At 42.6% G+C, this 24,223-nt stretch overlaps 1 protein-coding gene across 1 annotated transcript in view; it reads right to left on the bottom strand.

Annotated features, from left to right (window-relative positions):
- The window catches only part of LOC108938801 (BTB/POZ domain-containing protein KCTD8-like), a 32,884-nt gene extending 13,302 nt beyond the window's left edge, over nucleotides 1-19,582 (bottom strand). Inside the window, exon 1 of the mRNA XM_018759724.2 lies at nucleotides 18,467-19,582. Within this exon, the coding sequence (XP_018615240.1) occupies nucleotides 18,467-19,280 (814 nt within the window). The 5' untranslated portion in view covers nucleotides 19,281-19,582. The remainder of the gene's footprint in view (nucleotides 1-18,466) is intronic.
- Between the last annotated feature and the right edge of the window lie 4,641 nt (nucleotides 19,583-24,223).

Below are 24,223 nucleotides of genomic sequence, written 5' to 3'. Positions count from 1 at the left end.
TACAGCTTGGTGGAATAGATGAGAAGCTGTTGTTCCTTTGTGGCGTGTCTTTTAAACAAAAAATATTCCTGTTCACATAAAAAAAAAAGAATCCTATGCACCTATGAGCATGTTATGTAAAAATTTGCAGCTTGCTATGTCAATCCAAGTTGTGAGGGTACCATCAAAACAGAACAATTCTTTGTTTTTATCATAAACATTGTGCAGTGGTTAATATAATTTGCTGTTTTCCATACTAATAAGATTATTTGAAAAGAATACAAGCACGGTGATGTGTCCCTGGCACAGTTTGTCAGAGCAATTCTTTCACCTGAATTGAGGTTAAAGCCCAGAACCTTCATATAAACATGTTTGATTTTAAAGAAGCCCAGCATTCATAATTTCAAAGACAAGCTTGTTTTTTTCTGTAGTCATAATGTAAATACAGGTCAGCTTGCGCAGAGTTTGGTAAGTCAAGGGCTGTGAATCACTAATATTTTTCATGATTTTCCTGGAGTGGTACTTATTATGAAATTATTTTCAGTTTTAACAAAATTGTAAAACTGAGCTCTATGCTTTTATTTCTTTAGAAAAATTAGTTGTACAACATCCATCCATCCATCCATCCATCCATCCATCCATCCATCCATCCATCAATTATCAATACCTCCTTCTCCACTGGATAGTTACAGTGGTCCAGAGGCTATCCTGGAAGAACAGGGCATGAGGCAGTGTACACTCTGGATGTTCATCACTGGGTCATCATACACAGTCATTCATTCACACTTACACACAAAGTACAATACAGACGTGAAGTTCCCTGAAACACTTGTTTGTACTACGGGTGGAAACCAAAGTACTGAAAGCACACCTGCACTAACACAAGGAGAACATGCAAACTCTATACAGACAACAATAGTCCAAACACACATCTATTTTTTGATTTGACATATACTGCTTTGAAATTCCTTGTTCCATAAGTTTTGAAACAGAATTTCTGAGCAGGCAAAACCTCAAGACTCTTCTTCCTGTCCTCCAGCATTGACCTAGCAGATAAAAACAGTACATGTGACTTTGAGGGGATACAAATTGGAATTATGATATAAATAGTTGGATAACTAACCTAGCTAGATCAGGAGTTTATTGAAAAAGAAAAAAAAAACCTGAGCAGTTAGAGATTTTGAAATCAGGCTTAGCCTCATCGTTATACTGTATTCATTTTCCCGCCATTTTTGTATCAGGGTTTCATATATTAGAACACACACACACATTTCCAGAACCGCTCGTCCCATACGGGGTCTCGGGGAACCGGAGCCTACCCGGTAACCCAGGGCGTAGGGCTAGAGAGAGAGGGGACATACCCAGGACGGGACGCCAGTCCATCGCAAGGCACCCCAAGCGGGACTCGAACCCCAGACCCACCAGAGAGCAGGACTGTGGTCCAACCCACTGCGCCACTGCGCCACTGCACCCCCTATTGTATTACAACATTAACAAAATTAAATTAGACCATTAACAAAATTTTATTAACTGAATATAAACCCTTGTTATTTTTTTTCAGAGATATGTCTGAGTAATGCCATTTTTGCCAATACTGGAGGCTAGTGTATTTTTCAGCTGTCAAAGTAAATCAGGTAGACATTGTTGGAATTGATATTCTGGTCAGTTCGAGGTTCTTTGGAGTTTTCAATATTGATGTAAATATAATCTAAAATATACTGGTTTATTACAAATCTGTGCGATGTCACCTATCGCAGCTGGTTGTTCGCGCCTGTACTTTTTTCCGATACTTACACTCTCCTGAACCATAGAATCGGCCATCCACACAAGACTTTGGTATTCTGGAAATTTCCATGGCAGACAAGGAAAAGGGAAGCCAGTAAGTAAGACATAAATGATATAGTTATAGATAAAAAGTAAAAGACATAAAGGAATATCATAGCGTGAATAATATGTTAAAGAATAAAAAAAGCATTATTAAAAGTAGATCGTAACTGTATGATGACGGGTAAGTAATAATGAAGTTGTGAAAAGATTAAGAACTCTCCAATACGCTGTATACTGTGTGTTGTGTCACTGAGGCCTGGCAGAGGACCTTTGTCTTCTCCATGTGACGCAGCGACAAGGCGTAATGTCAAACAGGGCGACGGGCTCCCTACAGAAGAAACACATCTGACTCAGCGGTCCCCGGCCACCACGGTGAAAGACCTCTCTCTCCTACAAGGACAACGGTGTTCACCGAGTCGTGGGACACAAGGGTCTGTCCTCGACTTTAAGGGGTACGGCATCGGTCAGCGGTGTCACCCATGCAGTGCGAGAGTAAACACACTGGCATCTGAGGCCAGCGTCCCTGGATGCCCTCTTTCCCCGTGTCACTTAGTGTCATTTACCATGGGGGAGAAAACACAAAAAACACAGTCAGCTGCAGGACAGCATTATAGTGAATGTGTCACTTGCCTGCTGAGGGTGATGAAGTATATTGCAGAAAATTTTTTTCCCCAAATTATGAGTGCTTCTGTGAGGTGTTGTGCGGGGATACAAACAACCAAAACACTCAGCTTTATAAATATTGCTCACACTGGCCAAGTACTCCGTCGATGACTAGATGACTGATGACTAGGTAGACCTCGGCCACTTTGGCAGATTCTCTTCAAGGGAGGGAATTGCTCATTGTATGCAAATGCCTTTCTTCCAAAGCATGTTCTTTTTTTCTCTAAAGCCACAATGGACGTGTTTGGATGGGGATGATGGGCTGAGGTTAGGTGTGTTTACACGTTTGAGGGGCTTATTATCTGAAAATGTAAACATCTGCTGCACCTGTTTTTCCCTCTGTAACTGTACAATCCTTCAGTATTTCACCCTTGATAAACATCTTTTTTTCAAGCATACTTGCAGAAAAATAGAGAAAAACTGGCTGGAAGCACTAAATACTGAATGACTCCTGAAAGTGAAACACTTAGAATTCTTGAAATTATTACCTTTCGGTTTTCTTTTGCACATAAGAGGTTTTGAGCACATACTCTATTTGTCATCTTTGGCCCATTATGTTGTGTTAAGCAACATTAAGAACAAATGTAAAATAATTTATTCTGGATACAAGCTCATGATGCAGGTCGCAACTCATGGAACTGTAAACTCACCATGTTTCTGTTTTCAAAATCAGGCATTCACTTTTTTTTTACTTCAGTACTGTATTTTATTATTTCAGTATATGCAGTATGTGCGCTCACAGAACATTTACATTTAGAATTTTATGCTAATTTCTACAATTAAAAAAAATAGTTAAACTTATCTTTTGTGAATGCAAGCGATTGGTACTGTGGATAACAAACGAACCTTTTCATAGACTGAATTTAAAAAATTACATGAAAAAACACACTGAACTGCTTTGCAAAACAAAACCTTCAACAAAATTCATGCTGACTGAGCCCTGTAAACTTCTCCGTTAGGATTTAGAGTCACTTCAGAGACACTGTAAAACGATGGGGTAATAAACAAAATGAAAACCTATTTTATATCCAGTGGTGCTGAATGATGTTGCATATCTCAAAGACACCTATGAAATTACCTTTCTTAGCTCTTCCTTCTCGAACCCTTAGTAATCTTAGTGGTGTTGGGTCTTTGCAAGGTGTGCTGTAACCCAACAAAGTGAATAACATGGACCTTATTGTTTTTTCCCCTCCCACTTTGCAGAGACCCCCCTCTGAATATGCAGAAGAGTGTTTCCGAGCAGACATGTTTTCCAAGCAGATTAATCACTCCCTGAAGGGTGTGTGGGAGTTGAGGGATTTGAAATGCAACACTGGTTACCATTATTGGTTACTGGCCATTGATCCTGAATGACAGGCCAAGGTCTTAACAGCAAAGCAGAAGGACTCAATCAGCCATGTAGGTTTGCCAATGTGTCCCGTGCTCATAAAATATACTGCTGTTGTCTGGTATTTAGGTCTCCACCGCGTTACAAGCACAATAAACATGACACAAATGTGTTTTTCAGTATGAAAGTTCATGCACATCTTTTGATCAAGAAATTTGATTTTGCCTTAAGTTTTCTACATAGATGCATTTATAATTGTTTCTTTAATATTTATAAAGAAATATAATTAATATTGCATAAGCATGACAACTCTGTAAAACACACACACACACACACACACACACACACACACACACACACACACATGGTGCTGCTTAAAGTATGTGAACCCCTTGTGTCCCTTAGTTTGACCACAAAATGGTTATTTAATGTGAATCAGTGTTTCTCATGTGACATAATGGGTGTGTAGTGACCAATTCCGTATGTTGCTAGAGGAAATCATGTGTGTAGTAGAAACACCCAAGTACTGCAGGTGCAAAAATAAGTGAAGCTCAAGTTGTATTGGTTACATCAAGTAGGTAAGTCGAATCATATGTGTAAATCATAATGATTTATTTGGTTTTTAAGTTTATTTTAAGCTTTAATATTTTATAAGTACTAGAATATTTTATACAAGAATAATGACCATCCTTGCAGGGTTCACAAACTTTTAGCACTGTATAAAGAAATAAGTATAGGTGATACTACATAAGAGAGATAACTGCATAAAACATAATGTTTGAAACAAGAAAGTTTCTCACTTTTTATTTGTATGCTATATATATACACACACACATTTTCAGAACCGCTTGTCCCATACGGGGTCACGGGGAACCGGAGCCTACCCGGCAACACAGGGCGTAAGGCCGGAGAGGGAGGGGACACACCCAGGATGGGACGCCAGTCCGTCGCAAAGCACCCCAAGCGGGACTTGAACCCCAGACCCACCGGAGAGCAGGACTGCGGTCCAACCCACTGCGCCACCGCACCCCCTTATACACACACACACACACATTTTCAGAACCGCTTGTCCCATACGGGGTCACGGGGAACCGGAGCCTACCCGGCAACACAGGGCGTAAGGCTGGAGAGAGGGAGGGGACACACCCAGGACGGGACGCCAGTCCGTCGCAAGGCACCCCAAGCGGGACTTGAACCCCAGACCCACCGGAGAGCAGGACTGCGGTCCAACCCACTGCGCCACCGCGCCCCTCTCCACCCCCTTATATATATATATAAATATATATATAAAATCACACACACACACACACACACACACACACACACACACACACACACACACATATATATATATATATATATATATAATATATTTATATATGTGTATGTGTGTGTGATAATCTGACTTTATTTCCCTCCAATTTAATTCTGAACCGGAAATGCAGGGGTAAAACTGAAAAGCACTGATTGCTGTAATCAGTTCACACAATTACTGCAGATGGACACACTGAAATATAAAGTGCTGCCGGCATCTGAAGAGCATGTTAGCATGTTGCAGATACGATTTAGGAGCATTTTGAGCACATGAAAGTGGAGAAAATGGGATTGATTTCAGGACATAGTTTCTGTGATTAATTAAGCAATTCCAAGTTTAAGAGCATTACAGTCATTATGAAAACATGCAAAGAACTTTGCTTCACTGGAAAACCGGAGCAATTTGTAAGGGGTATAGAAAGTAAACTGAGGTAATTAAATTTTGATTTAGCTGCATCTATGCACACTGTGTTACCCCTATTAGGTAAAACTAATTCTCTGGTGTTTTCACTGTCATAGTCTAAGAGATATTACTCTACAGTTTGCATGTTCATTTTAAAATTCCATTTACTTTTGTGAAACAATCACATTTACATGTTTTTAACCTCATTCACTCACAGTTCCAGCCAGGTTCCAGAATTTCACATTCTAGTCTAAATGAATTTAAATAATGCCTTTCACAGTGCAAGAAAACGGCTTTAAATGCAACACAGCATCCCAAATATGCGTTTAAACCTGTCAGCCTAATCCTCCATAGCCCCTGTGACAAAGCTGCAACAAGACACAGAAAATACAGCAATTAGAGCATATTGTCAGTCTTTGAATACATGGCTACAGAAGAACACCAAAATTATACTCTCTTGATTCCATGGGAGGGTACCCAATTATACTGACAGCGGAAAAGGGAGAAAGATATGATGAGACGCTTAAATAATGGAGAGCTAGAACTTGCCGTATGGAGCTGAGGGGACATATAAGCCTTTGATGAAACGTAAAGGTAAAAATAATAAAAAATAAAATGAAAATAAAATCATGCACATAATAAAGAGGAAAAAAAAATAACAAAAAGGAAAAACTAAAGCAAACCACTCCTTTTTCTTTTGTCCTTTTTCTGATCTGCAAATAGGAAACAGCAGACAGATTAAGTGAATTTTGAGAGTGAGCAGAAAACTTGGTTGCATGCATCGACATATAATTGGAAAAAATTTACTGTGCCTGCTGGCACCAGCATTACATGCAACTAGTTACTGTAACCAAAGTTACATGAATATTTCATTTTGTAAAACCAGCTTTAATACAACGGTGGTCCTATATGTTTGCATAAACTGATACAGACATCAAAGAACTACTCATCTAAAATGGAAAAAAAATGAACTGTGCATAGAATTTGATGGTCTGCTCTGGTCTACATGCTGTTTAAACAAACGCATTTCCAGAAACAAAGAAGTGACGCTTAAGGGATGTCATTCATAGCTTTGAGAGCTGTGACACTCAAGCGTCTCGCCTGTGAATTCAATTAATTTACATGTCTTGTTTGCTGAAATTGGCACTCACACGACTACCCAAGCCTAGTCTTGCGCTTTCCAGGGAGAAGTGTTTCTCGGTGTTTCTTTAAGGGTTTTTCTAACAGGGCATCATGTGAGTTAGTGGTTAACACTGGTGTCTCTAGACTCAGAGGTCACAAGTTCGATTCCCAACTCCTGCTGCAGCACCTCTGAGTAAGCATACCCTAAATTGCTCCAGTAAAAATTACCCCGCTGTATAAACATTGTAAGTCCCTTTAGGATAAACATAAAACTGAGCTGAAAAGCTTCTTAGATCCTAAATGGTTAAGTAAATGGCCACAACATTCTCAGTGCTCCTGGCTGTGCTGAAGCCAGCTGGCTGAAACCAGAAGGACATGACATTGCAGCTTGCTGACATGCCCGCACTAACTAAAGAGAAGAAAGTGATGATGGTATTGTCTCTGCAGCTTTCAAAGTCTGGGCATGTCTAATTTCAATTGCTACTAAAGCCGCTTTGCACACACTAATAAAGGAACAGCTGGCAGACCTTTAATACGTAACCATGAATGCTTTAAACAGTCTGTGCTTAAGGCCTTTAATCCACTAGGAGTCCTATAGCAGGTCATGCAGACAGTCTCACGGTTGAATTTCTACCACCTGATGCGCACAAGTGAAAATGGACTGGAGGCATCAGGTATGAGGGAAAAAAAAAAAAACTTGGGCAGTCTGGGTGTTTTCCGGACAGGAAAACAGGTGTATGACAAGAAATGGCACCTCTTTACTGAAAGGTACAAAATCTTAGGGAAATAAGAGTCCAGGCTGTTGGATTACGTCACGGTTTGGCTCAAAGATTATTAATAAAAAGGGACACTCAAATCTGTGAAAACACACGAGATGTTTTGAGAACACGTGTAAAGGACTTCTGCAAATGCCACAATGACAAATTAAAATGCTAATGATGGGCAGACAGACAGGAAACCTGTGCCCCGGGGCAGATGGCCCCAGTTTTTCTCTGGGGGCAGCACAATGTGCACCAGAAAAGAGCAAAAACGCATCAAAAGCACTGAAGCATGGTTTCCTCAGTTCCTCCCATGACGTGGCCCATACAGATCTCCATCTGTGCCCAGGCTGATTACTCTGATTGCATGTAAATTACCCACTTGGCGTTGGCCACCGTAGCTGTGAAATGAGATATCTGAGTGCGGTGTCACCGTCCGCACGGTTGCTAGGGAGCAGTCCATCACACCCCAAATGTACAAACTGCATACTTCACTGTCCGTTGCTTCGGACGCAATTAAAGAAAGCTAAGCGTGTGCATGTTTCATTTTCATTTTTATTTCATTGTGTCTGAGAGGCAACCAGACCTGCCAAATGAACTCTCACCAAGGCATCGTGAAGATTATTTCAGATCATCCGCGCTGGGTGATTGGCTTGGGTGCATGGTAAATTCCTGTTCTTCGTGTATGTTGATGCAAAAAATGTGCCAAAGCGTAATTTCATGTCACATTACATTCATTCATTTCGTATTACATAATAAAAGAGAGTTTGCAATGCTGGGGGTCTCTTGCAGCTTGTCACGTGACCTGAACTGACTGATAATGTGTTACTTGCAGTGCACAGATAACGTCAGTGACAAACTCTTCTGCTGCTTCACGGATGAACTTTGCCGTCCTTCTGCAGTAATGTTTTACCATGTTCATCATCACACACACACACACACACACACATTGACTGAAACCGCTTGTGCCTAGCGGGGTCGCGGCGAGCCGGAGCCTAACCCGGCAACAAAGGGAGCAAGGTTGAAGGGGGAGGGGACACACCCAGGATGGGCATGTTCATCAGCTGTAATACAATATGCTTTTATAGATCCTGTCTATATATGACTGAAATGTAGAGAAAGATTAAAAGCAACTGTTGCTACTGAATTGCAAAATTTAAATGTATGAAATTCCTACTATAGGCAGTGTGTACATTGACTCCCACAGATGGAAAATTGTACAGCCCCTTTAGATTTCTCGGCTGCTGACCCCACCGTTTGTCATAAACGGAGAACAGAAGTGGAGATGGGATGGGAGAGGGACACCATGAACAGCTGCTCTATAACACAAGTGTTGTGAGCGTTTTACACCATAGTAAATGAGATTGGCAAAGGTTTTAATAGTTAATGGGGCAGGAGTTGTCTGAAAACGAGCAAATCAGGAGTAAAAATGCCAGTAAATACACGATTCACAATGTCAGTGAATCGCTTTTTATGTGATCTCTAATTTACAGCTAATAGCTATTTGCAAATATTTTACATTTCATTTTTCAATGTCTTTTACTTTCTCTTTTTGAAAATAGCAGCACTTTCCTTGTCCCTTAAATCTAGGATCGAGGTTGGAATCGACGTTTCAAACAGTTGGCCTGTGGTAAGGGCAGAAGTTTTGAATAAACGTCACAAGGTTCTGTAAAAGAACAGACAACGGTTTCCACGAATGACGGAAGTCGTGAGCTTCGGAACAGGGTCAAGGCACCATTTTCTCTTGTTTCTTGATTACAAAAACTCCCCTCTTATCTGAAATGGTGGGTCACTGCCTTTGACAGAGTGAAATATGGATGCCAACGCAATCTGCCGTATCGCACAGAACAGACACTGATAAGAATCTCCTTCCCTCTCTCTGTCTCGAATGGATTCTCTCTGCAAAAACCATGGGATTATGATATAGAAGGAAAAAAAAAGAAAGGCAGCACTGATAGAAACAAGTTAAGAATTGGCTTTTGACCAAGTTCCACAATGGATGGTGAGCTTCTAGGAGAAAAATAACAAAAGGAGTATTTTTAAGGGACATAAAGTTTGTTCTGCTTTATTTTATTATTTATGAATGTATTTATCAGAGAAGTTTCTTTGCACAAACTTTATGCTTCTGCTAAACAGACGAAAAGAAATTGAGCCCAATTTAATTGCCTTTAATTTAATTGCCTTCTGCCAATGGCAGCAAACTGTTTGCTTGTGTATGAAGTGAAATGAATGCACTGTCTCAGTTGATAGTTGGGACTCTGGGAAAAAAAAAAAAAAAAAAAAAACAAACAAACGAACAAAAAACATCGCTTGACTTACAAACACTAATGAGCGCTGCAGTATTGCAAAGATTTATTGACTGCTGAGAAGGTAAACTTTGTCAGGTGGGATTCGTCATTCCGACAATTCCAGACTATCCTGCGCACATTTTTCAGGAGCCTATGCCACACTTTTAGCCATTATGCTTACAAATAGATGCTGGTTACCTTGAGGGATATTAGAGTAATCAATGATTCTTAGGCATTGTGGCACCCCAAGAAGCAGCTCTTAAGTTCTCTGTCTTACTTTATATTTATTTTATCTGTTATTACTGTTGCTAATTTCTTATCCAGTCCAGGGACAGCAGAGAAAAATGCTTCCCTAAATCTGGCAACTTTACGCCTCAGCTGATTATTTTGTTTTGTGCCTCACAATCAAGTAAAATAAATGAATAGCTCGGGATGACAACCGAAAGACGTATTTTTACGGCTGTACCTTGAAGCACATGTGTATTGGTATCCATGGAAACTACACGCGAGAGAGAGGAGAGTCCTGTTCTAGGATTTTGTTTTGTCAATTTAACCAAAATCAAACAAATGTACATGGGGGTATTGAATATTTTCCTTGTATCTGTCAGTTATTATGGCAAGTGGATGCAAGGGATGTCTTTGCAGATGCAGTTGTGTTTTGTTTAAATATTCCTAATATCAAAAATGTGGAAGCGCTGAACCAAATAAACAACGATGTATAGAGTGATCACATATATACATGTATTTTATGAGCTATATAGATACTGTATGATCGCACTATATAGAGGGAGCGAGAAAGACATAGCGATAGCGATTGTGTCATAATCCATTAAGAAAATCCATTGTCAAAAATCAAATATATATGAAATGTGAAAGGCTCTGTATGTCCATGTATTTCAACAGCTATTGAAGCCACACAGGTAATTTATTTAATTTTTAGGGAATGAAAAATAAACTAATAAATCACAGAAAAAATCAGTGTTCCACATATAACTGAAACATCAGCCTGCACTTCATTAAAAACCAACGGTACAAGCTAAATAATGCAGCGTTTAAAACTTAAACTGCAGTCTCCAACGGAGCCATGTGACTTTCAACAGCTAATGGCTGATCTAATTTGTCCCAATAGGACTGCGGCACACCGCGGCACATCTTTTCCCTTCCTGCCGCCTTTGATCTGGTTAATGGCGATGAGGCCTCATCGGCATTAACAGCGTGCTTCCCCGGGCCCAGATGCTTTACAGTCTATGAGTTAAACCTAAGCAAGGGCAGAGGCACCTGACCTTGTAACCCCAACCAGTCATTCTCTCCCTGCTTGCGTCCCTGAGAACCGTTTGTTTACCTTTTTAATATTTAAAGGAAACATATGTGGAATTCCTCACTACACATGCAGTACTACTGTTCACCTTACCATAATGACACAACTGTCATGTACTGTAAATGCCATAGGAAAGCAACAGCATATTCATAAACTTTTTTGCTTATTTAAGAACACCATATTCCAAATCACATCAATTTATTATCATAGGGGTGCAAATTTCTTCACAAGGTCGCTGTGCTTCAGTTACTAATAATAAAGCCATTTACACCCCCCCCGCCATTAACTGTGTGGTCAAATTGGTTGTACCCAAAATATGATATATAGTATAACGCAAAGATCTCTCTCTGAGTGTCGTTGTCTACGTTTACACCTCAAAACAATACTTTCCACGTATGCCCAACAACAAATAACTCATGTAATGGTGTCTTTTCAGACAGGCTGAAAACTATCCACTGGCATGCTTGACACCCCGGTTCGTGGGAGTGCTTGGCGGTCTTTCTCGGCGTGCCTCGGCATTCACGATAGAGCTGCTGTCCAAAGTCAAACCTCTACTTTGGATTCTGGATGAATATCAGCACTTTTGTATTCATGGGGACCTGTCAGGTCGCAGGATGTTTAATCTGTTGCTAAAACAACTCTTTGCTTGCTCTATGACAGATAATAGAGGGGATGTTTACCTTTTGCTCACCAGCGACGCATATCAATGCGAGATGCCTCAGTGGAGTCGGAATAATGACTAGACGATGCGTGTTTGATACTATGTGCATTCTTTTCACCTCCATTTGTGCGTTCTTCTGCTTTCACTTAAATGATGACCATACTGGTGAAAGGGGTGAAGGGAGTGGATTTGTGATCTTCAAGGAGGAGGAAAATGTGACTGGGCAGACAATGAGGTCATGCACACAATGGCTGGGATGAAGGCCACAGAGGCAAATGAGAAGGACACACCTTCTTCTATATTCTTTTGTTATTGTGAGAAAAAAAAAAAAAGGATTTTACAATTTGATTCGACTGAAAAATTTCAATCCTGGGGCTACTGTTACTCTTCCATGGAGCAAGGCAGCTTAAAATCACAAATATAATTTAATATATAATATATATAAATATAATTTTATTGATAATCTCAAAGTGACTCTCAATAAAAGCTTTATTTGTTTTATTTTCGGTTAGGAAAGGTTCTGTAAAAATCTCAGATATAACTATAATAAAATGTTTTATAAGACTTTTAATGTTTTAGAACTTTTAGATTTAAAATACACTGTTGTCCTCACAAACTTATTTAATGCCGTTTTTACACTCCCTCATTCGTATTTGGTTTATGTGCACTTTACTGCCATCTATTGGCTGGCTGTGTACACACATGTGGCATTTGCTCCACTACAAACACATTTTAGAAGTGAAAGAATGGCCTTCAGAATTATATATCTCTACCATCAGCAACATGACGAATCAGAGTACCTAAATTTGATTAAATACGTGCATTATTCTTATTTTTTAAAACCACATCAAGCTATGATTGCATTTTTTCAACTGACTTTCTTTGAGCCAAACACTCACAATTGTATTCATATATTTACAGAATTCACAGGGGGTGGACTTGAGGTCCTGAGCTGCCAAGAGACAGAAGAATGAATGAACATTGTATGTCTCCTAAGGGATCTGTGAAGATTGAGCCAGTTCTGAGGTTTGCCCTATAAGGAACTGGATTGAGTCTTGCTGGCTGCTGTCTCGGGGAAAACAGGTTTAGATTGCTCTGCCTGCTCCAGTCCCTCGAGTGATGGCCTTCGCCAGCTGTGGATTTACGCCAGCCTAAGAACATTGCAGCTGATGTATTACTACAGGTCAGGATGATGCAGACATTCCAACGTAAAGATAAATTGCCAAGGCAGTCATTTCAGAATATATACATCTGTAAATCCTGAGGGATATAATTAAAGCAGTCTGTAGGTAATGGAAGGTATCAGTGGTAACTTTTAAGTCAGATCAACATGTTTCATTTTGTATTTCCTGTTTTTATTCGAAGAAGCTTGTGCTGTATAATTTTAACCGTCAAAATAATGAAAAAGGAACAAGAAAATCAAAGATTACACACTCCTGCACACTCCCTCTGTGCAGCATCTCACATTTCTCCTTTGTGCATTTCTGGGATCTGGCAACCATACACCGTACAACACTGACCACACCGCTCTGCTTTGGCTACCTTACCAAGTTTCTTGTCCTCGAACACAAGAAGTCCTTTGCCGAAAGATCGCCCCCTCCCCTGCCCTTGAAACATTGATTACTAGTGTAAATTTCACTGTAGGAGTGTCTGGGTCCTGAAAGTACGATTCAATGAGTTTTTAAAGAGATATTTAGTCAGACAGTCAGACAGATGTTGTAAAGGTTTGTCTTACACATCTTTATTTTTGTACCTTTGACCTCATATTTGGCCTGCGCCATTGACCGCAGACCTGATATTGTGTTACTGGGACTATGGATGATCTCAGCCATCGATCACAGTTATAGTACAGATCTCATCATTATTCAGTCAGCCAGCTGATGCTTTTCTCTAAAGCAGCTTGCAATGTGAGGTTTATACACTAAGCTACTTACAGAGGTTTAGCATGTTATCCAGCAGGTTAATTTTTACTGTATTGATTCACGGTAAGTATCTTGTTCAAACATACTGCAACAGGCATGGGGATTTAAACCTGGTTCTTTATTTTGAAGTAAACAGCCCTAACCACTATGGCACCTGCTTCCCTGAATCCATTACTACCCATAGGCCCAATTAATAAAATAAAAATAATGTTCGCATCAGATCATTCTGGAAAACAGTGTTGGAAATAATAAAAACTCAAGACAAGAAGTGAAAAAAAAAAAATCGACACAAAAGCCCCTTCAAACTTTTGTTTATTCCCAATATACTTGACTTCCATCCCTGTTCGCATGAACTTGTTACACTGTTTATAGCGCTACACATTTTCCATGGTATTATAGCGTAGTTGTGTCAGACACTTTTAGGGAGCAACAAATAGTGCTGTTCTACCTGTAATGCTCTTGTGTGTTGCTCTAGATGAAGGCTCAGGCACGGTGAGTGTGTGTGTGCTGTAATAACCAATTGCGCGTTGACTCATGCATTATGCATGGCGGTGGAATGGTAACACAAGCTATCTCAGGGGTGATGGGCTCCATCAGAGAAACGGCATGTACAGCAATGTCAATATGCGACGGGAATAACCTCAGCGAGGATGCCCCCGCCCCCGACTTGGCCTGTTTCCAGGCATTTCTAGAGTGCTGCACTGGTACACCGTAAGGGCATCCTCAATGAATATTTATACTCCTGAGTCGTTTCGCATTGCAAGGCTTGTCAGCATCAAGTCCTTAGAATGGGCTCTCTGCCTTCGGGGGGAGAAAAGATTAATGGAGCAGTTACTGCAGATGAATTGCCCTCAGATGGGATCTTCACATGCATTATCTGTGTTTTTTGATTGTGTTAACTCTGGATTCAGTCCACACACTTGGCAGAGGCGTGCCCAGCTGCCAGGTTGATTGGCAGGGATCTGAACCCAGAACCCGACCTGGGTTGCTCCGGCTGCTGCCGTGCCCTAGGAACATCTCTGACTTTCAGTTGTGCAGCTCGGCGTCCCTGACATCACCCTGTCCCGCAGTCAGGGGGCAGGGGAATTTGCGCTGGAGGAGAGCTACTGGTGATTTCCCTTGAGTGACAGCCCTGTACTCAATACATTGGGACATGTCGAGTCAAGCAGAAATGAGGGTTATTTTGAGTTTTTCCTCTGGTTTATATTCTGCTCCACAAACTCCACACGATAATGATGATTCGTCCTGAGCCCCTCGAGAACAAGCGTTTACTTTGCATTGTTTTACTACTTTTAAGCTGTTACAGGGTGGCATGCTGGCACAGCAGGTAGCACTGGTGCCTCACAGCTGCTGCCCTTTGAGTTCGCCGTTGGTTCATGTGTGGCTCAGTCTTTGTGGAATTTGCATGTTCCCCCAGGTGCTCTGGTTTCCTCCCATAGTGCAAAGAGCATCTCAGGTTGATTGGTGACTCAGAATTGCTATTAGTGTGTGAACAAGTTTGTGTGAGACAGCCTTGTGATGGACTGGAATCCTGATGTGAGTCTACCTTACCTGATGCCTTATATTTTTGGAATAGTTGGTGGACCACCACTCCCCTGCTTTGAGCAACTGTGTACTGACAATGGATGGACAGATTTTACTTGTTACAGGAGTTAGTCTGGAATTAAAATGGCAGCAGTAGAGTCTGGATAACCGGATAGTGTCGTGGCAGTGATTTTAAACGCTGATTCTTTGGCCGTTCTTTTTGTGTGAAACGTTCACTTTTGCGCGAATCTTTTCACAAATCCTCCTGCGAATGTCTGAGCAGGCTGACATTTATCCATGCAAAACCAGGCTGTCGAAACAGCACAGTATGACATGATGAAGTGCTGGTTAAAAATAACAGTCTGAGTTGGGCTTTGCTGACATACTCATCCATAATTTTTATCTATCGACAGCCCATCTAAGAGGGACCCAGAGAAGATCAGAGCCTGGTTCTTGATCGATATGAGACCTGGAACAGTGTAAAATGTTGGCTTCCATCACCAATTGACTTTACTGGATATTAAAGATCTCTGTAGTTGTACCTGAAATCATTGCAGGTTCTGTGTAAGAGGGGTGCGCTTTAGAATGTGTCTATTTCTGTGTCATTTGTTCTACAATTCGTGCGAAGGGCCTTGGACCACAAAACACACTCCGCACCACTTTATTAATTCAGAAGCTCTTGAATAAGGCAATATACATCTCATACTGACAACTCAGCACAGCTCAGTGACCAGGTGCTCTCATCCAGTCTGTACATCGCTACCGATCTGCGATACTGTGTGAACGATGGATCGAACCCCGACTCATAGAACCCCAGCCGTCCCGTGGCTGATCATCACAGCGCCCAAGTAATCATCTTCTTCATTGAAGAGAAGGGCTGGATATTTGGTGCAGCTGAGGAATGGATGGGAGAGACATTGTTTTAAACTTACATTTACATTAATTTATTTAGTAGATGCTTTTCTCCAAAGCAACTTCCACTGAACTCTATGTAGTGTTACCAGCCCACACACCTTATTCACCAAGGTGACTTACACTGCTAGATACACTACTTACAATGGGTCACTCATCCATACATCAGTGGAACACACTCTCTCTGTCACTCACACACTATTTGGGAACCTGAACAGCATGTCTTTGGACTGTGGGAGGAAACCAGAGCACCCAGAGGAAACCCACACAGACATAGGGAGAACATGCAAATTCCACACAGACTGAGTGGAGATTGAAGCTACGTCCTCTCGCACCACCCAGGCGCTGTGAGACAGCAACGCTACTCGCTGTGGCATCGTGCCTCCCATAAACTTGATCATAAACAACAACAGAACGGTGAAAAAATGTGTCGCTTTATCATTTTTCCCTTTTTTTCCCTCAGTGGGACTCCGGTAAAGGGTGACGACTACAATATGTGTACTTCAGAGAACGGGGAGCAAATTGCTCAGTGAACATAAATAATTACTTCAATAGCTGACACTCTGTTATTTCTGCCTTGCTGTAAATTACATGTGCATGATGTGAGAGAGTCATCCAATACCATACGCGCGCGCACACACACACATTTCTATTTAAAATTACAGGTTTTGGGAGAAGAGATGAATAGATGCTCTTGATGTCCCGGGAGTGGTTCTGTTCTTACATATATGTGGCGCATTTTATCACCATTTCTTCCCTCTAAACCTGTTTATCAACACCCTTTACTTGTCCCTGTCCAAACACACCCTGTCTGCACCCAGGGGCTGCGTGACTTGACGGGGATTTGGGTGCGAGACGGGCTAATGAGGCCACGGAGTTCGGCGAGGCAGCCAGCATCACACTAAAACCACCCGACAAGCGTGCCAGCGGCCCTGGCCAACACCCGCCTGCGTGACGACACTCCCTCAGACCTGTCACAGCCTTCACGTCTTGTGACCTAAGAAACGGGTGCCAGCGGGGCTGGGGGGACAGGTGCGACTGCTGAGACGATCCACAGGGGGAGAGCAGGGGTGTTTCACCGTCCACATATGGACACCCCACACAGGGATCACACGTGATCAGTCACTGCAAAGGATGTGGGACGTTCAGAGATGCTGCAAAAGCAAGGAGTTTCACAGGCTATCTGTTCCCAGGGGGACGGAGGCGTCTTCATTCACTGAGTGACAGACAGAAAACGCCAGCCATCAAACCACCTTCCGTTTCTCTGAACATTTTCCCGTCATTATGAGCAGAACCACAACTGACATGCTGTCATCTTACAGTCCTGTAAACCACACGAGCCCAATGTGGAAGGGCCACTCAGCTCTGCAAGTACACACACACACACACACACACACACACACACACACACACACACACACACTCCTCCACTTACACGTGTGCGCACTTAGCTTCACACTCATGGCAAGTCTCCTTCAACACATAGTTCTACTGTGCCCTAGAACTCCTATAACCTTCTAGTACTTCCTCCTCCATAATGATAATCCCCTGCTGAGCGATGGAAATATACCATGTTTAAAGTGGGGACACTACCAGAATGAAGACGCACAGAAAAAGACAGGTGCAAAGGGATGGGCAAAAGAACTGGGATCTGTCAGCGAGCTGATGCCTCAGGCTTGTCGAGCTCTGCTCTCCACGGACCAGGTCCCTATTATGCTCAACGCGATACATCAAGGTAAAGGCCTGAATAAAGGAAAACCAAAGAAAAGAAAAATGAATGCACTAATGGGCATCCTATTCAGCTCACTCAATGGCCACATTTTGTGTTTGATTTATATAGGAGCTAAACAGGTCCAATGGGGTTCTAGGGGAAGGTTGAAGGCTGCTAGAATTAAACCTCATATCACTAAAACCACATTGATGATGGTTAAAGCTCGACATGGCTCAGTTGTTTCAGTAAATGGAAGCACACCCAACACCCGGTGGTGAAGGCTGGGGGGCAGGAGTTCAGCCTTCACAGACCGTGCCTCGATCGGTACGTTACAGAAAATCTCACTTTCCAGGAACGATTTCCCATGCGAAGGAGGATTGCTCTGCCTGGAACAGGTTGCTCCATGGGTGACAAACCAGCATACGTGAAAAGTGATGGTGAAGGTGTTAGCCATTGTTAACCATAGTTTGATAGATAGGAATAAGCTTGAACCTGAATCCATCCACACACAAGAGCCAGCTTCTCAGACCACTGTGGAAAAAACACTATTACATGACAAATGGCCATTCTCAAAAGCAGAACGACTTTCAACTACCTATAGAGATCTTAGAAGTTCCCATGTTTCATCTAGATAATTATTAGGGAGAAACAAGTTTGGGTTTTTAGGGTTGAAAAGAACTGGCCAAATAAATATCATGCAATTAGAGGACAACGGGGGACCACCGCTGTGGACTTACTGAAGAAGATGTACTCGGTGTAGCTGCTCCAGATTTTATCGTCCCTGTACTGGTTGATGAAAGCTGCCGTACCGGTGGAGTTGCAGGCAACCATGTGGAAGCCAGCCTCCGAGAGGCGGTCAAAGGCCTGCTCTAGGTAGGTGAACTTCAGGTAGAAGCGGGAAGTGTATTTCTCAGGAGGCCGATCGGGGTCTCGACTCTCGTTGAGCGTGTCTCCGAAGACCTCCTTGGCAAGGGCGATGCGGCCGCACACCATGATGCGGGCTACACGGCGGAACTTGGCATCGGCCTGGTTGTCGCGGACGGTGGTGTAGGAACCACGGTACCCAATGGTAATGAAACCTGAGCGCTTTTCCGACCCACCCGTGGTCACAGTCGTCGCACGGACCAGGTCACTACCCTGCGAGCTCTCCTCGATGTCACTCTGGCAGCCCTCGTCATTGAGCGATCCCTGCTTGGCGACACGTGGCGCCAGCAACCGGAGCAGCTCGGCCAACTGGAAGTGCTCAGCCTCGCGCTGCAGCCGCTCCTTCTCGGGAAAGTGGTCGGGCAGCACCAGCTGGCGGTCTCGCAGGAAGTCCAGCACGTAGCGGAAGAGGAAGCCATCGCGGTCGATGAAGAAGCGGCCGCGACTGTCGCGGGGCAGGTCCCGGAGCGGCCGCCGGGAAAACATGGCATGAAGCGTGGTGTCTGGAACGCTGATCAACGTGGAGTGCTTGGTCACGTACACCTGACCCCCCACGTTGAGTTCCACCACCTCGGGAAACGGGCTGGACACTTCACTGATGGGCAAGACGTTCTCCCTCAGGGCCATGGCCTCCCACCCACCCGAAAAATAATAAATCGCAAAAGATGGAAAAGCAGAGTCAATAGTGTCCCACGGGAAGAGCAAAAAGAAGAAATCACACAAAGTCGAAGGAAAACCAGGTCTGCCGGAGAAGCACAGGTGGCCCAAGCATGTTCAAGTTGAGGAGGAGCACTACATCCCTGCTGGAGGAGATGAGCGAGAGGGAGCAGGAGGAGGACAGCGAGGGAGATGGTGGTCCCCGGTGCTGCAGCCACACTGCCAGTCAGCGAGCGGAGCAGCGGCGTCAAGTAGAATGAGAAAAAATCTGCACCGAGCAACTCCCAGCATCATTAGTGCCGGGTCCAGGGAAACCACGGTGACATCATCTGCTGAGTGCCGGAGCCTTTTAAAGGCAAAGCGCCACATTTCCTGCACGTTCGGAGGAACACCAGCCCACAGAGTTAGCTGGGGCATGTTAGTGGTGTGAAAAGTACACTTTTAGTATAGGAAGGTCCACCCCCTGCATTATGATGTGTGTGTATTCTAGACTGAAAGCAACACAGACACTGAAGAAATGAATTTGGAGTGCCTCGGTAGGTCTGCACACCTTGTCAGCTATACTCTTGCGGACAGTGTGAGAAAGTACGGGCTGCGTGACTGTGATACCCAGTCTTTGCAACACTGAATATTAATTCTGTGAATGAAAACTGTGGCTTGGATTGAAAATCCTATCAAAAAAGTAGCATTTTTCAGTTCTCATATAACACAGCTTACAAACTAGGTAGTCACGATGGTCCAGTGTCTGTTGGGGGAGCATGGGGAATGAGGAAGGGTGCATCCTGGACTGGATGGAGGTACAGAGTAGGCCAGAAACAAAAGTGAAATATCACTTATGATTTAAATTTGAGAAGAATTTGCATTTACAATGTACTTGTGGGTCACAGCACCTTGGCCGTGGGTTCAAATCCAACTCAGTCTCTGTGGAGTTTGTATCAAAAACGTGTTTCAGGTGGACTGGTGACTCTGAATGACCCATAGTGTGTGTGGGCAAATTGATGTTTGTGATTGCCTTGCAGCAGACTTCAGTCCCCTCTGAGGTACCCTGCCTCTCATCCTGTTGTTCTGGGAGAGGCTCAGGACCAAAATGACCCAGCACTGGACAGGCAGTTTTTTGTTAGGGCTACATTGAAACATTGGTATACAATGTCTGACATGTCTATGTGACTCTCTGAACAAATTTGTTCAAGGCACCCAAGGAACTTCACAGCACCACCTAAAGGAGATGATTTCCAGCACACAGTCAAGGTGAGCTGAGTAGTATTACAATTGCTTTTGGGATTTTCTTGAAGTACTGGCCGTGTACTGTAATGTTCAAATTCGTGCAGACATGAAGGGTCTGATATACTCCTGCACAGTGTGAAACTGAATTCCTTTGGTAAAAAGCCATCTTCAATAAAAATCAAAATGAATTGCCATATAAGGAGTTATACAATTTTACTAAGCAAATAATGGATTGCATGTACAATGTTGTAATTCATAAACAATACTGATTGTATGATCCTTTCAACAAGTAAATTGTTATTATTCTGAGGGCACAAACATAATACTGAGCATTTTGTGCCAAAGAGCCGCATGTTAATACAATGCTCTATAATTTGTGCCGCTTGCACAATAAAACCGCTTTTTCAAAGTTGTGCATTTTGCTAATGCAAGCCTTTCCCACAGTGAGATCCATTAATGTGTTAATGGTCCTCAGTATGGGTACAGATCAAATCAGAATTAAAAAAAAATCTGAAATGATTATCTTCCACTTCCCCAGGGCTGATGATTTCCAGTCATAAATAGCATTTATTATGTGTTTCAGGTTTGCACAGAAGGTGCCTGTAGTGGTCTTTGCAACGCTGCCCCCTGTTGGTGCGTCACGAAAAGACACTGTGTTCTTTGACAGGCTAAAAGACTCAGGTCCACCCTGAGCTCTCCAGAATCCTACAGTTTATCTCTTTAAAACCACTTTCAAAAACTCTGCCAAGCCTACCTGACATATTTCACAGATTTTTATATAAAGGGTTCTAACTTAAAAGAAATGGACAACTTTGTGTTGTTCTTGTCTCTAAATCAAGAGAATATTTTTATGAATTTCATGGCTTAGCTGATGCTTTTGTATAAAGTCTGATAGTGTTTGAACTCTTTATACAGCTGAGTATTTTTACTGCACAGGATCAGGGTAAGTACCTTGATCAAGGGTACTGTAGCAGGAGCAGGAAGTAGGGATTCAACTGAGAACACTACCCCGTGCTACCCCTGGCCTCCTTTCAGGAACAGTAACTTCGTAAATAACAGCCTTAGTTAATAATACATATCTATACTTTTCATCAAAAGTAATTAATTGTCTTTAAACCTGCAATCTATGTCATAAACCACAAAGAAAAGGGGCTCTAATGTGAGAAAATGAATATACATTGTGCAAATTTGTTACCCCTTATTATCATGATCATGTTGACAGCAAGTATAATTAGATTCCAAAGGTCATTTCACAGTGTCGCTCTATATAACACATCATAATTTAACATATTTTACCACACTGAGTTTTTTTCTTAAACCATGAGACAAATGTGAGCAATCTGGTAGTGTGTTTCCTTTCTCTGAAGTGATTCCCAGTGACAGTGTTGGACAATGAGTTCTTTCAAATGCGTGTCTCCTTTGACGTTTCCAGTTTGACTTTTCTATCCAGTGATGGTCAATATTTTAATGGGAGACCACAGTAAAAAGACTGCTCTCCTTAAACTGCTCCCTCCCTCCTGTCCTTCGGATGAGGGTGCGAGAGGCAATCTCCCGTTGAAGGATTTTGCTGTACGACCCCCTTCTGGCCTTAGGCCTCATGGGAACTGAATCCTCCTACTCCAAAGGAAGTAATTTATTATTTGTAGGAATTACTCTGCAGTCAGAACTGCACATTAGGAGCTGCACTGAGATCCAATTGCTCTGAATTGTAAACCCTTATCTTGGTCTAATGGCAAATGTTGCTCCAAATTCTAATTGTTTCTCTAATTTAGCAATTAAAGTAATGAATTATAATTATTTTCTGGAACGTAAGGGGGGTGCGGTGGCGCAGTGGGTTAGACCGCAGTCCTGCTCTCCGGTGGGTCTGGGGTTCGAGTCCCGCTTGGGGTGCCTTGTGACGGACTGGCGTCCCGTCCTGGGTGTGTCCCCTTCCCCCTCCGGCCTTACGCCCTGTGTTGCCGGGTAGGCTCCGGTTCCCCGTGACCCCGTACGGGACAAGCGGTTCTGAAAATGTGTGTGTGTGTGTGTATTTTCTGGAACGTTCCTTTGCATATAGACAACATTCAACCTCACAGCTTTATATACTGCTGAGAAAGTCTAAACAATAAGAAATCAGAAAAACCATGCAGTAGTCTGCGCAATACGGAAAGAGGTCATTATTTTGCATGTAACAACAAAAAACAAGCCACAACTTATCATGTTCCTCTGACCTTATTACTAAATGCATGTCATGGTTATTTATTGTCGATAATTGTTAATATTCCTTATTTAATTGACTCTAACTTACATGGCAGGATATTCCTCTGCAGAAATGCACAAATCAGACACTTACTGTCTAATAACAATAATAATAATAAGTTGACAATTTTACAAAATAACTTATGCTAGGCTTCTACACTGAGCTATTTACAGTGATTTAGCCATTTACATAGCTGGGGTCATTTTTGCTTTATCAGTTTTGGCTATGTACTTTGATCAAGGGCGCAACAGCTTGGAGTGGGATTCAAAATCGGGTCGTTTGATGACAAGGTATGGTCTCTAACCACTACACCACCTGCTGCCCCACATCTACTTTACACAGGAAATGTTCATATACAGCATGTGCAACATTGCTTCTATTGAAAAAAGAGATGGTTAAATGATTTCAAGAAATTTTTATTTCAACTTAAGACCCTAAGGGAACATTGGAGCCCTTTGTTTCCCCAGCGTTGTGTTGGTTTTCATTCTTACACAGCCATCATTTTCTTTACTGATCTTATTAAAACTGTTTTGACAGTGAGCCACTGTGCAGTCGGGTGTAAATGAAATACTAACTGACAGGTGTATGAAACCCACAGGGCGGCTGCCCTCGAGGAACATAACTGCTCACCAGTGTCCCTGCGGCTCTGATTGAAGGATCACACCGAGAAACTTGGGCAAGGTGCCACATGCCATTTTTCAGAGGTGGAAAGCAGAGCAAGGTAGAAACCAGCAGAGACAAAGTGCTTACGTGAGCATGAAGATGGCTTGAGTTGATTTATTTAGAGAAGTTAGTAGAAACTGTGTGCCAAACTGCTTCTGAAACAATCAATAAGACGAGAGCAGCACACAGGAACCCAATACCATAAGCGAATATGGAACATCGCGCACACACTTACCATGCTGGTAACCGTGCCAGCATAGCACATGCACCTAGTTACTATTAACAAACACCCAGTTGCCATGACTCCCCTATTAGGGTAATGATTAAGAGTGAAAAATGATTTTCTTGTCATTGACACCTTGTACAGTAGTAACCGCACCTGGGAGTCATCCACTGTGTCCATGACGACCATGTCCAGGAAGGGGGTCCATCCCATCTTCAGCATGGCAAAGCACATGGACCCTGCTCAGCTAAATCATCTACTTTTTCATCATTTACAACTAATATCAATAACTGTTTGTCCTGAGTAGGATTGCGGAGAGCCGGAGCCTAACCCGGCAACACAGGGAGCAAGGGGACACACCCAGGATGGGATGCCATTCCATCGCAAGGCACCCCAAGCAGGGTTTGAACCCCAGACCCACCACACAGCAGGCACTGGCCATACTTGCCACGCCCCCCCTTCCCTCGTTTATATTTCCGCTAATATTGTAGCATTACGTTCATATTTGCTTGTGCTTCTATAAAATTTTTCGAAACAAATACATTTTGATGTGCCGGAGTCCTG

Source organism: Scleropages formosus, chromosome 5 (genome assembly GCF_900964775.1).
Source record: "Scleropages formosus chromosome 5, fSclFor1.1, whole genome shotgun sequence".
Taxonomy (NCBI): Eukaryota; Metazoa; Chordata; class Actinopteri; order Osteoglossiformes; family Osteoglossidae; genus Scleropages; species Scleropages formosus.
This window is presented reverse-complemented; position numbering and strand designations above follow the sequence as displayed.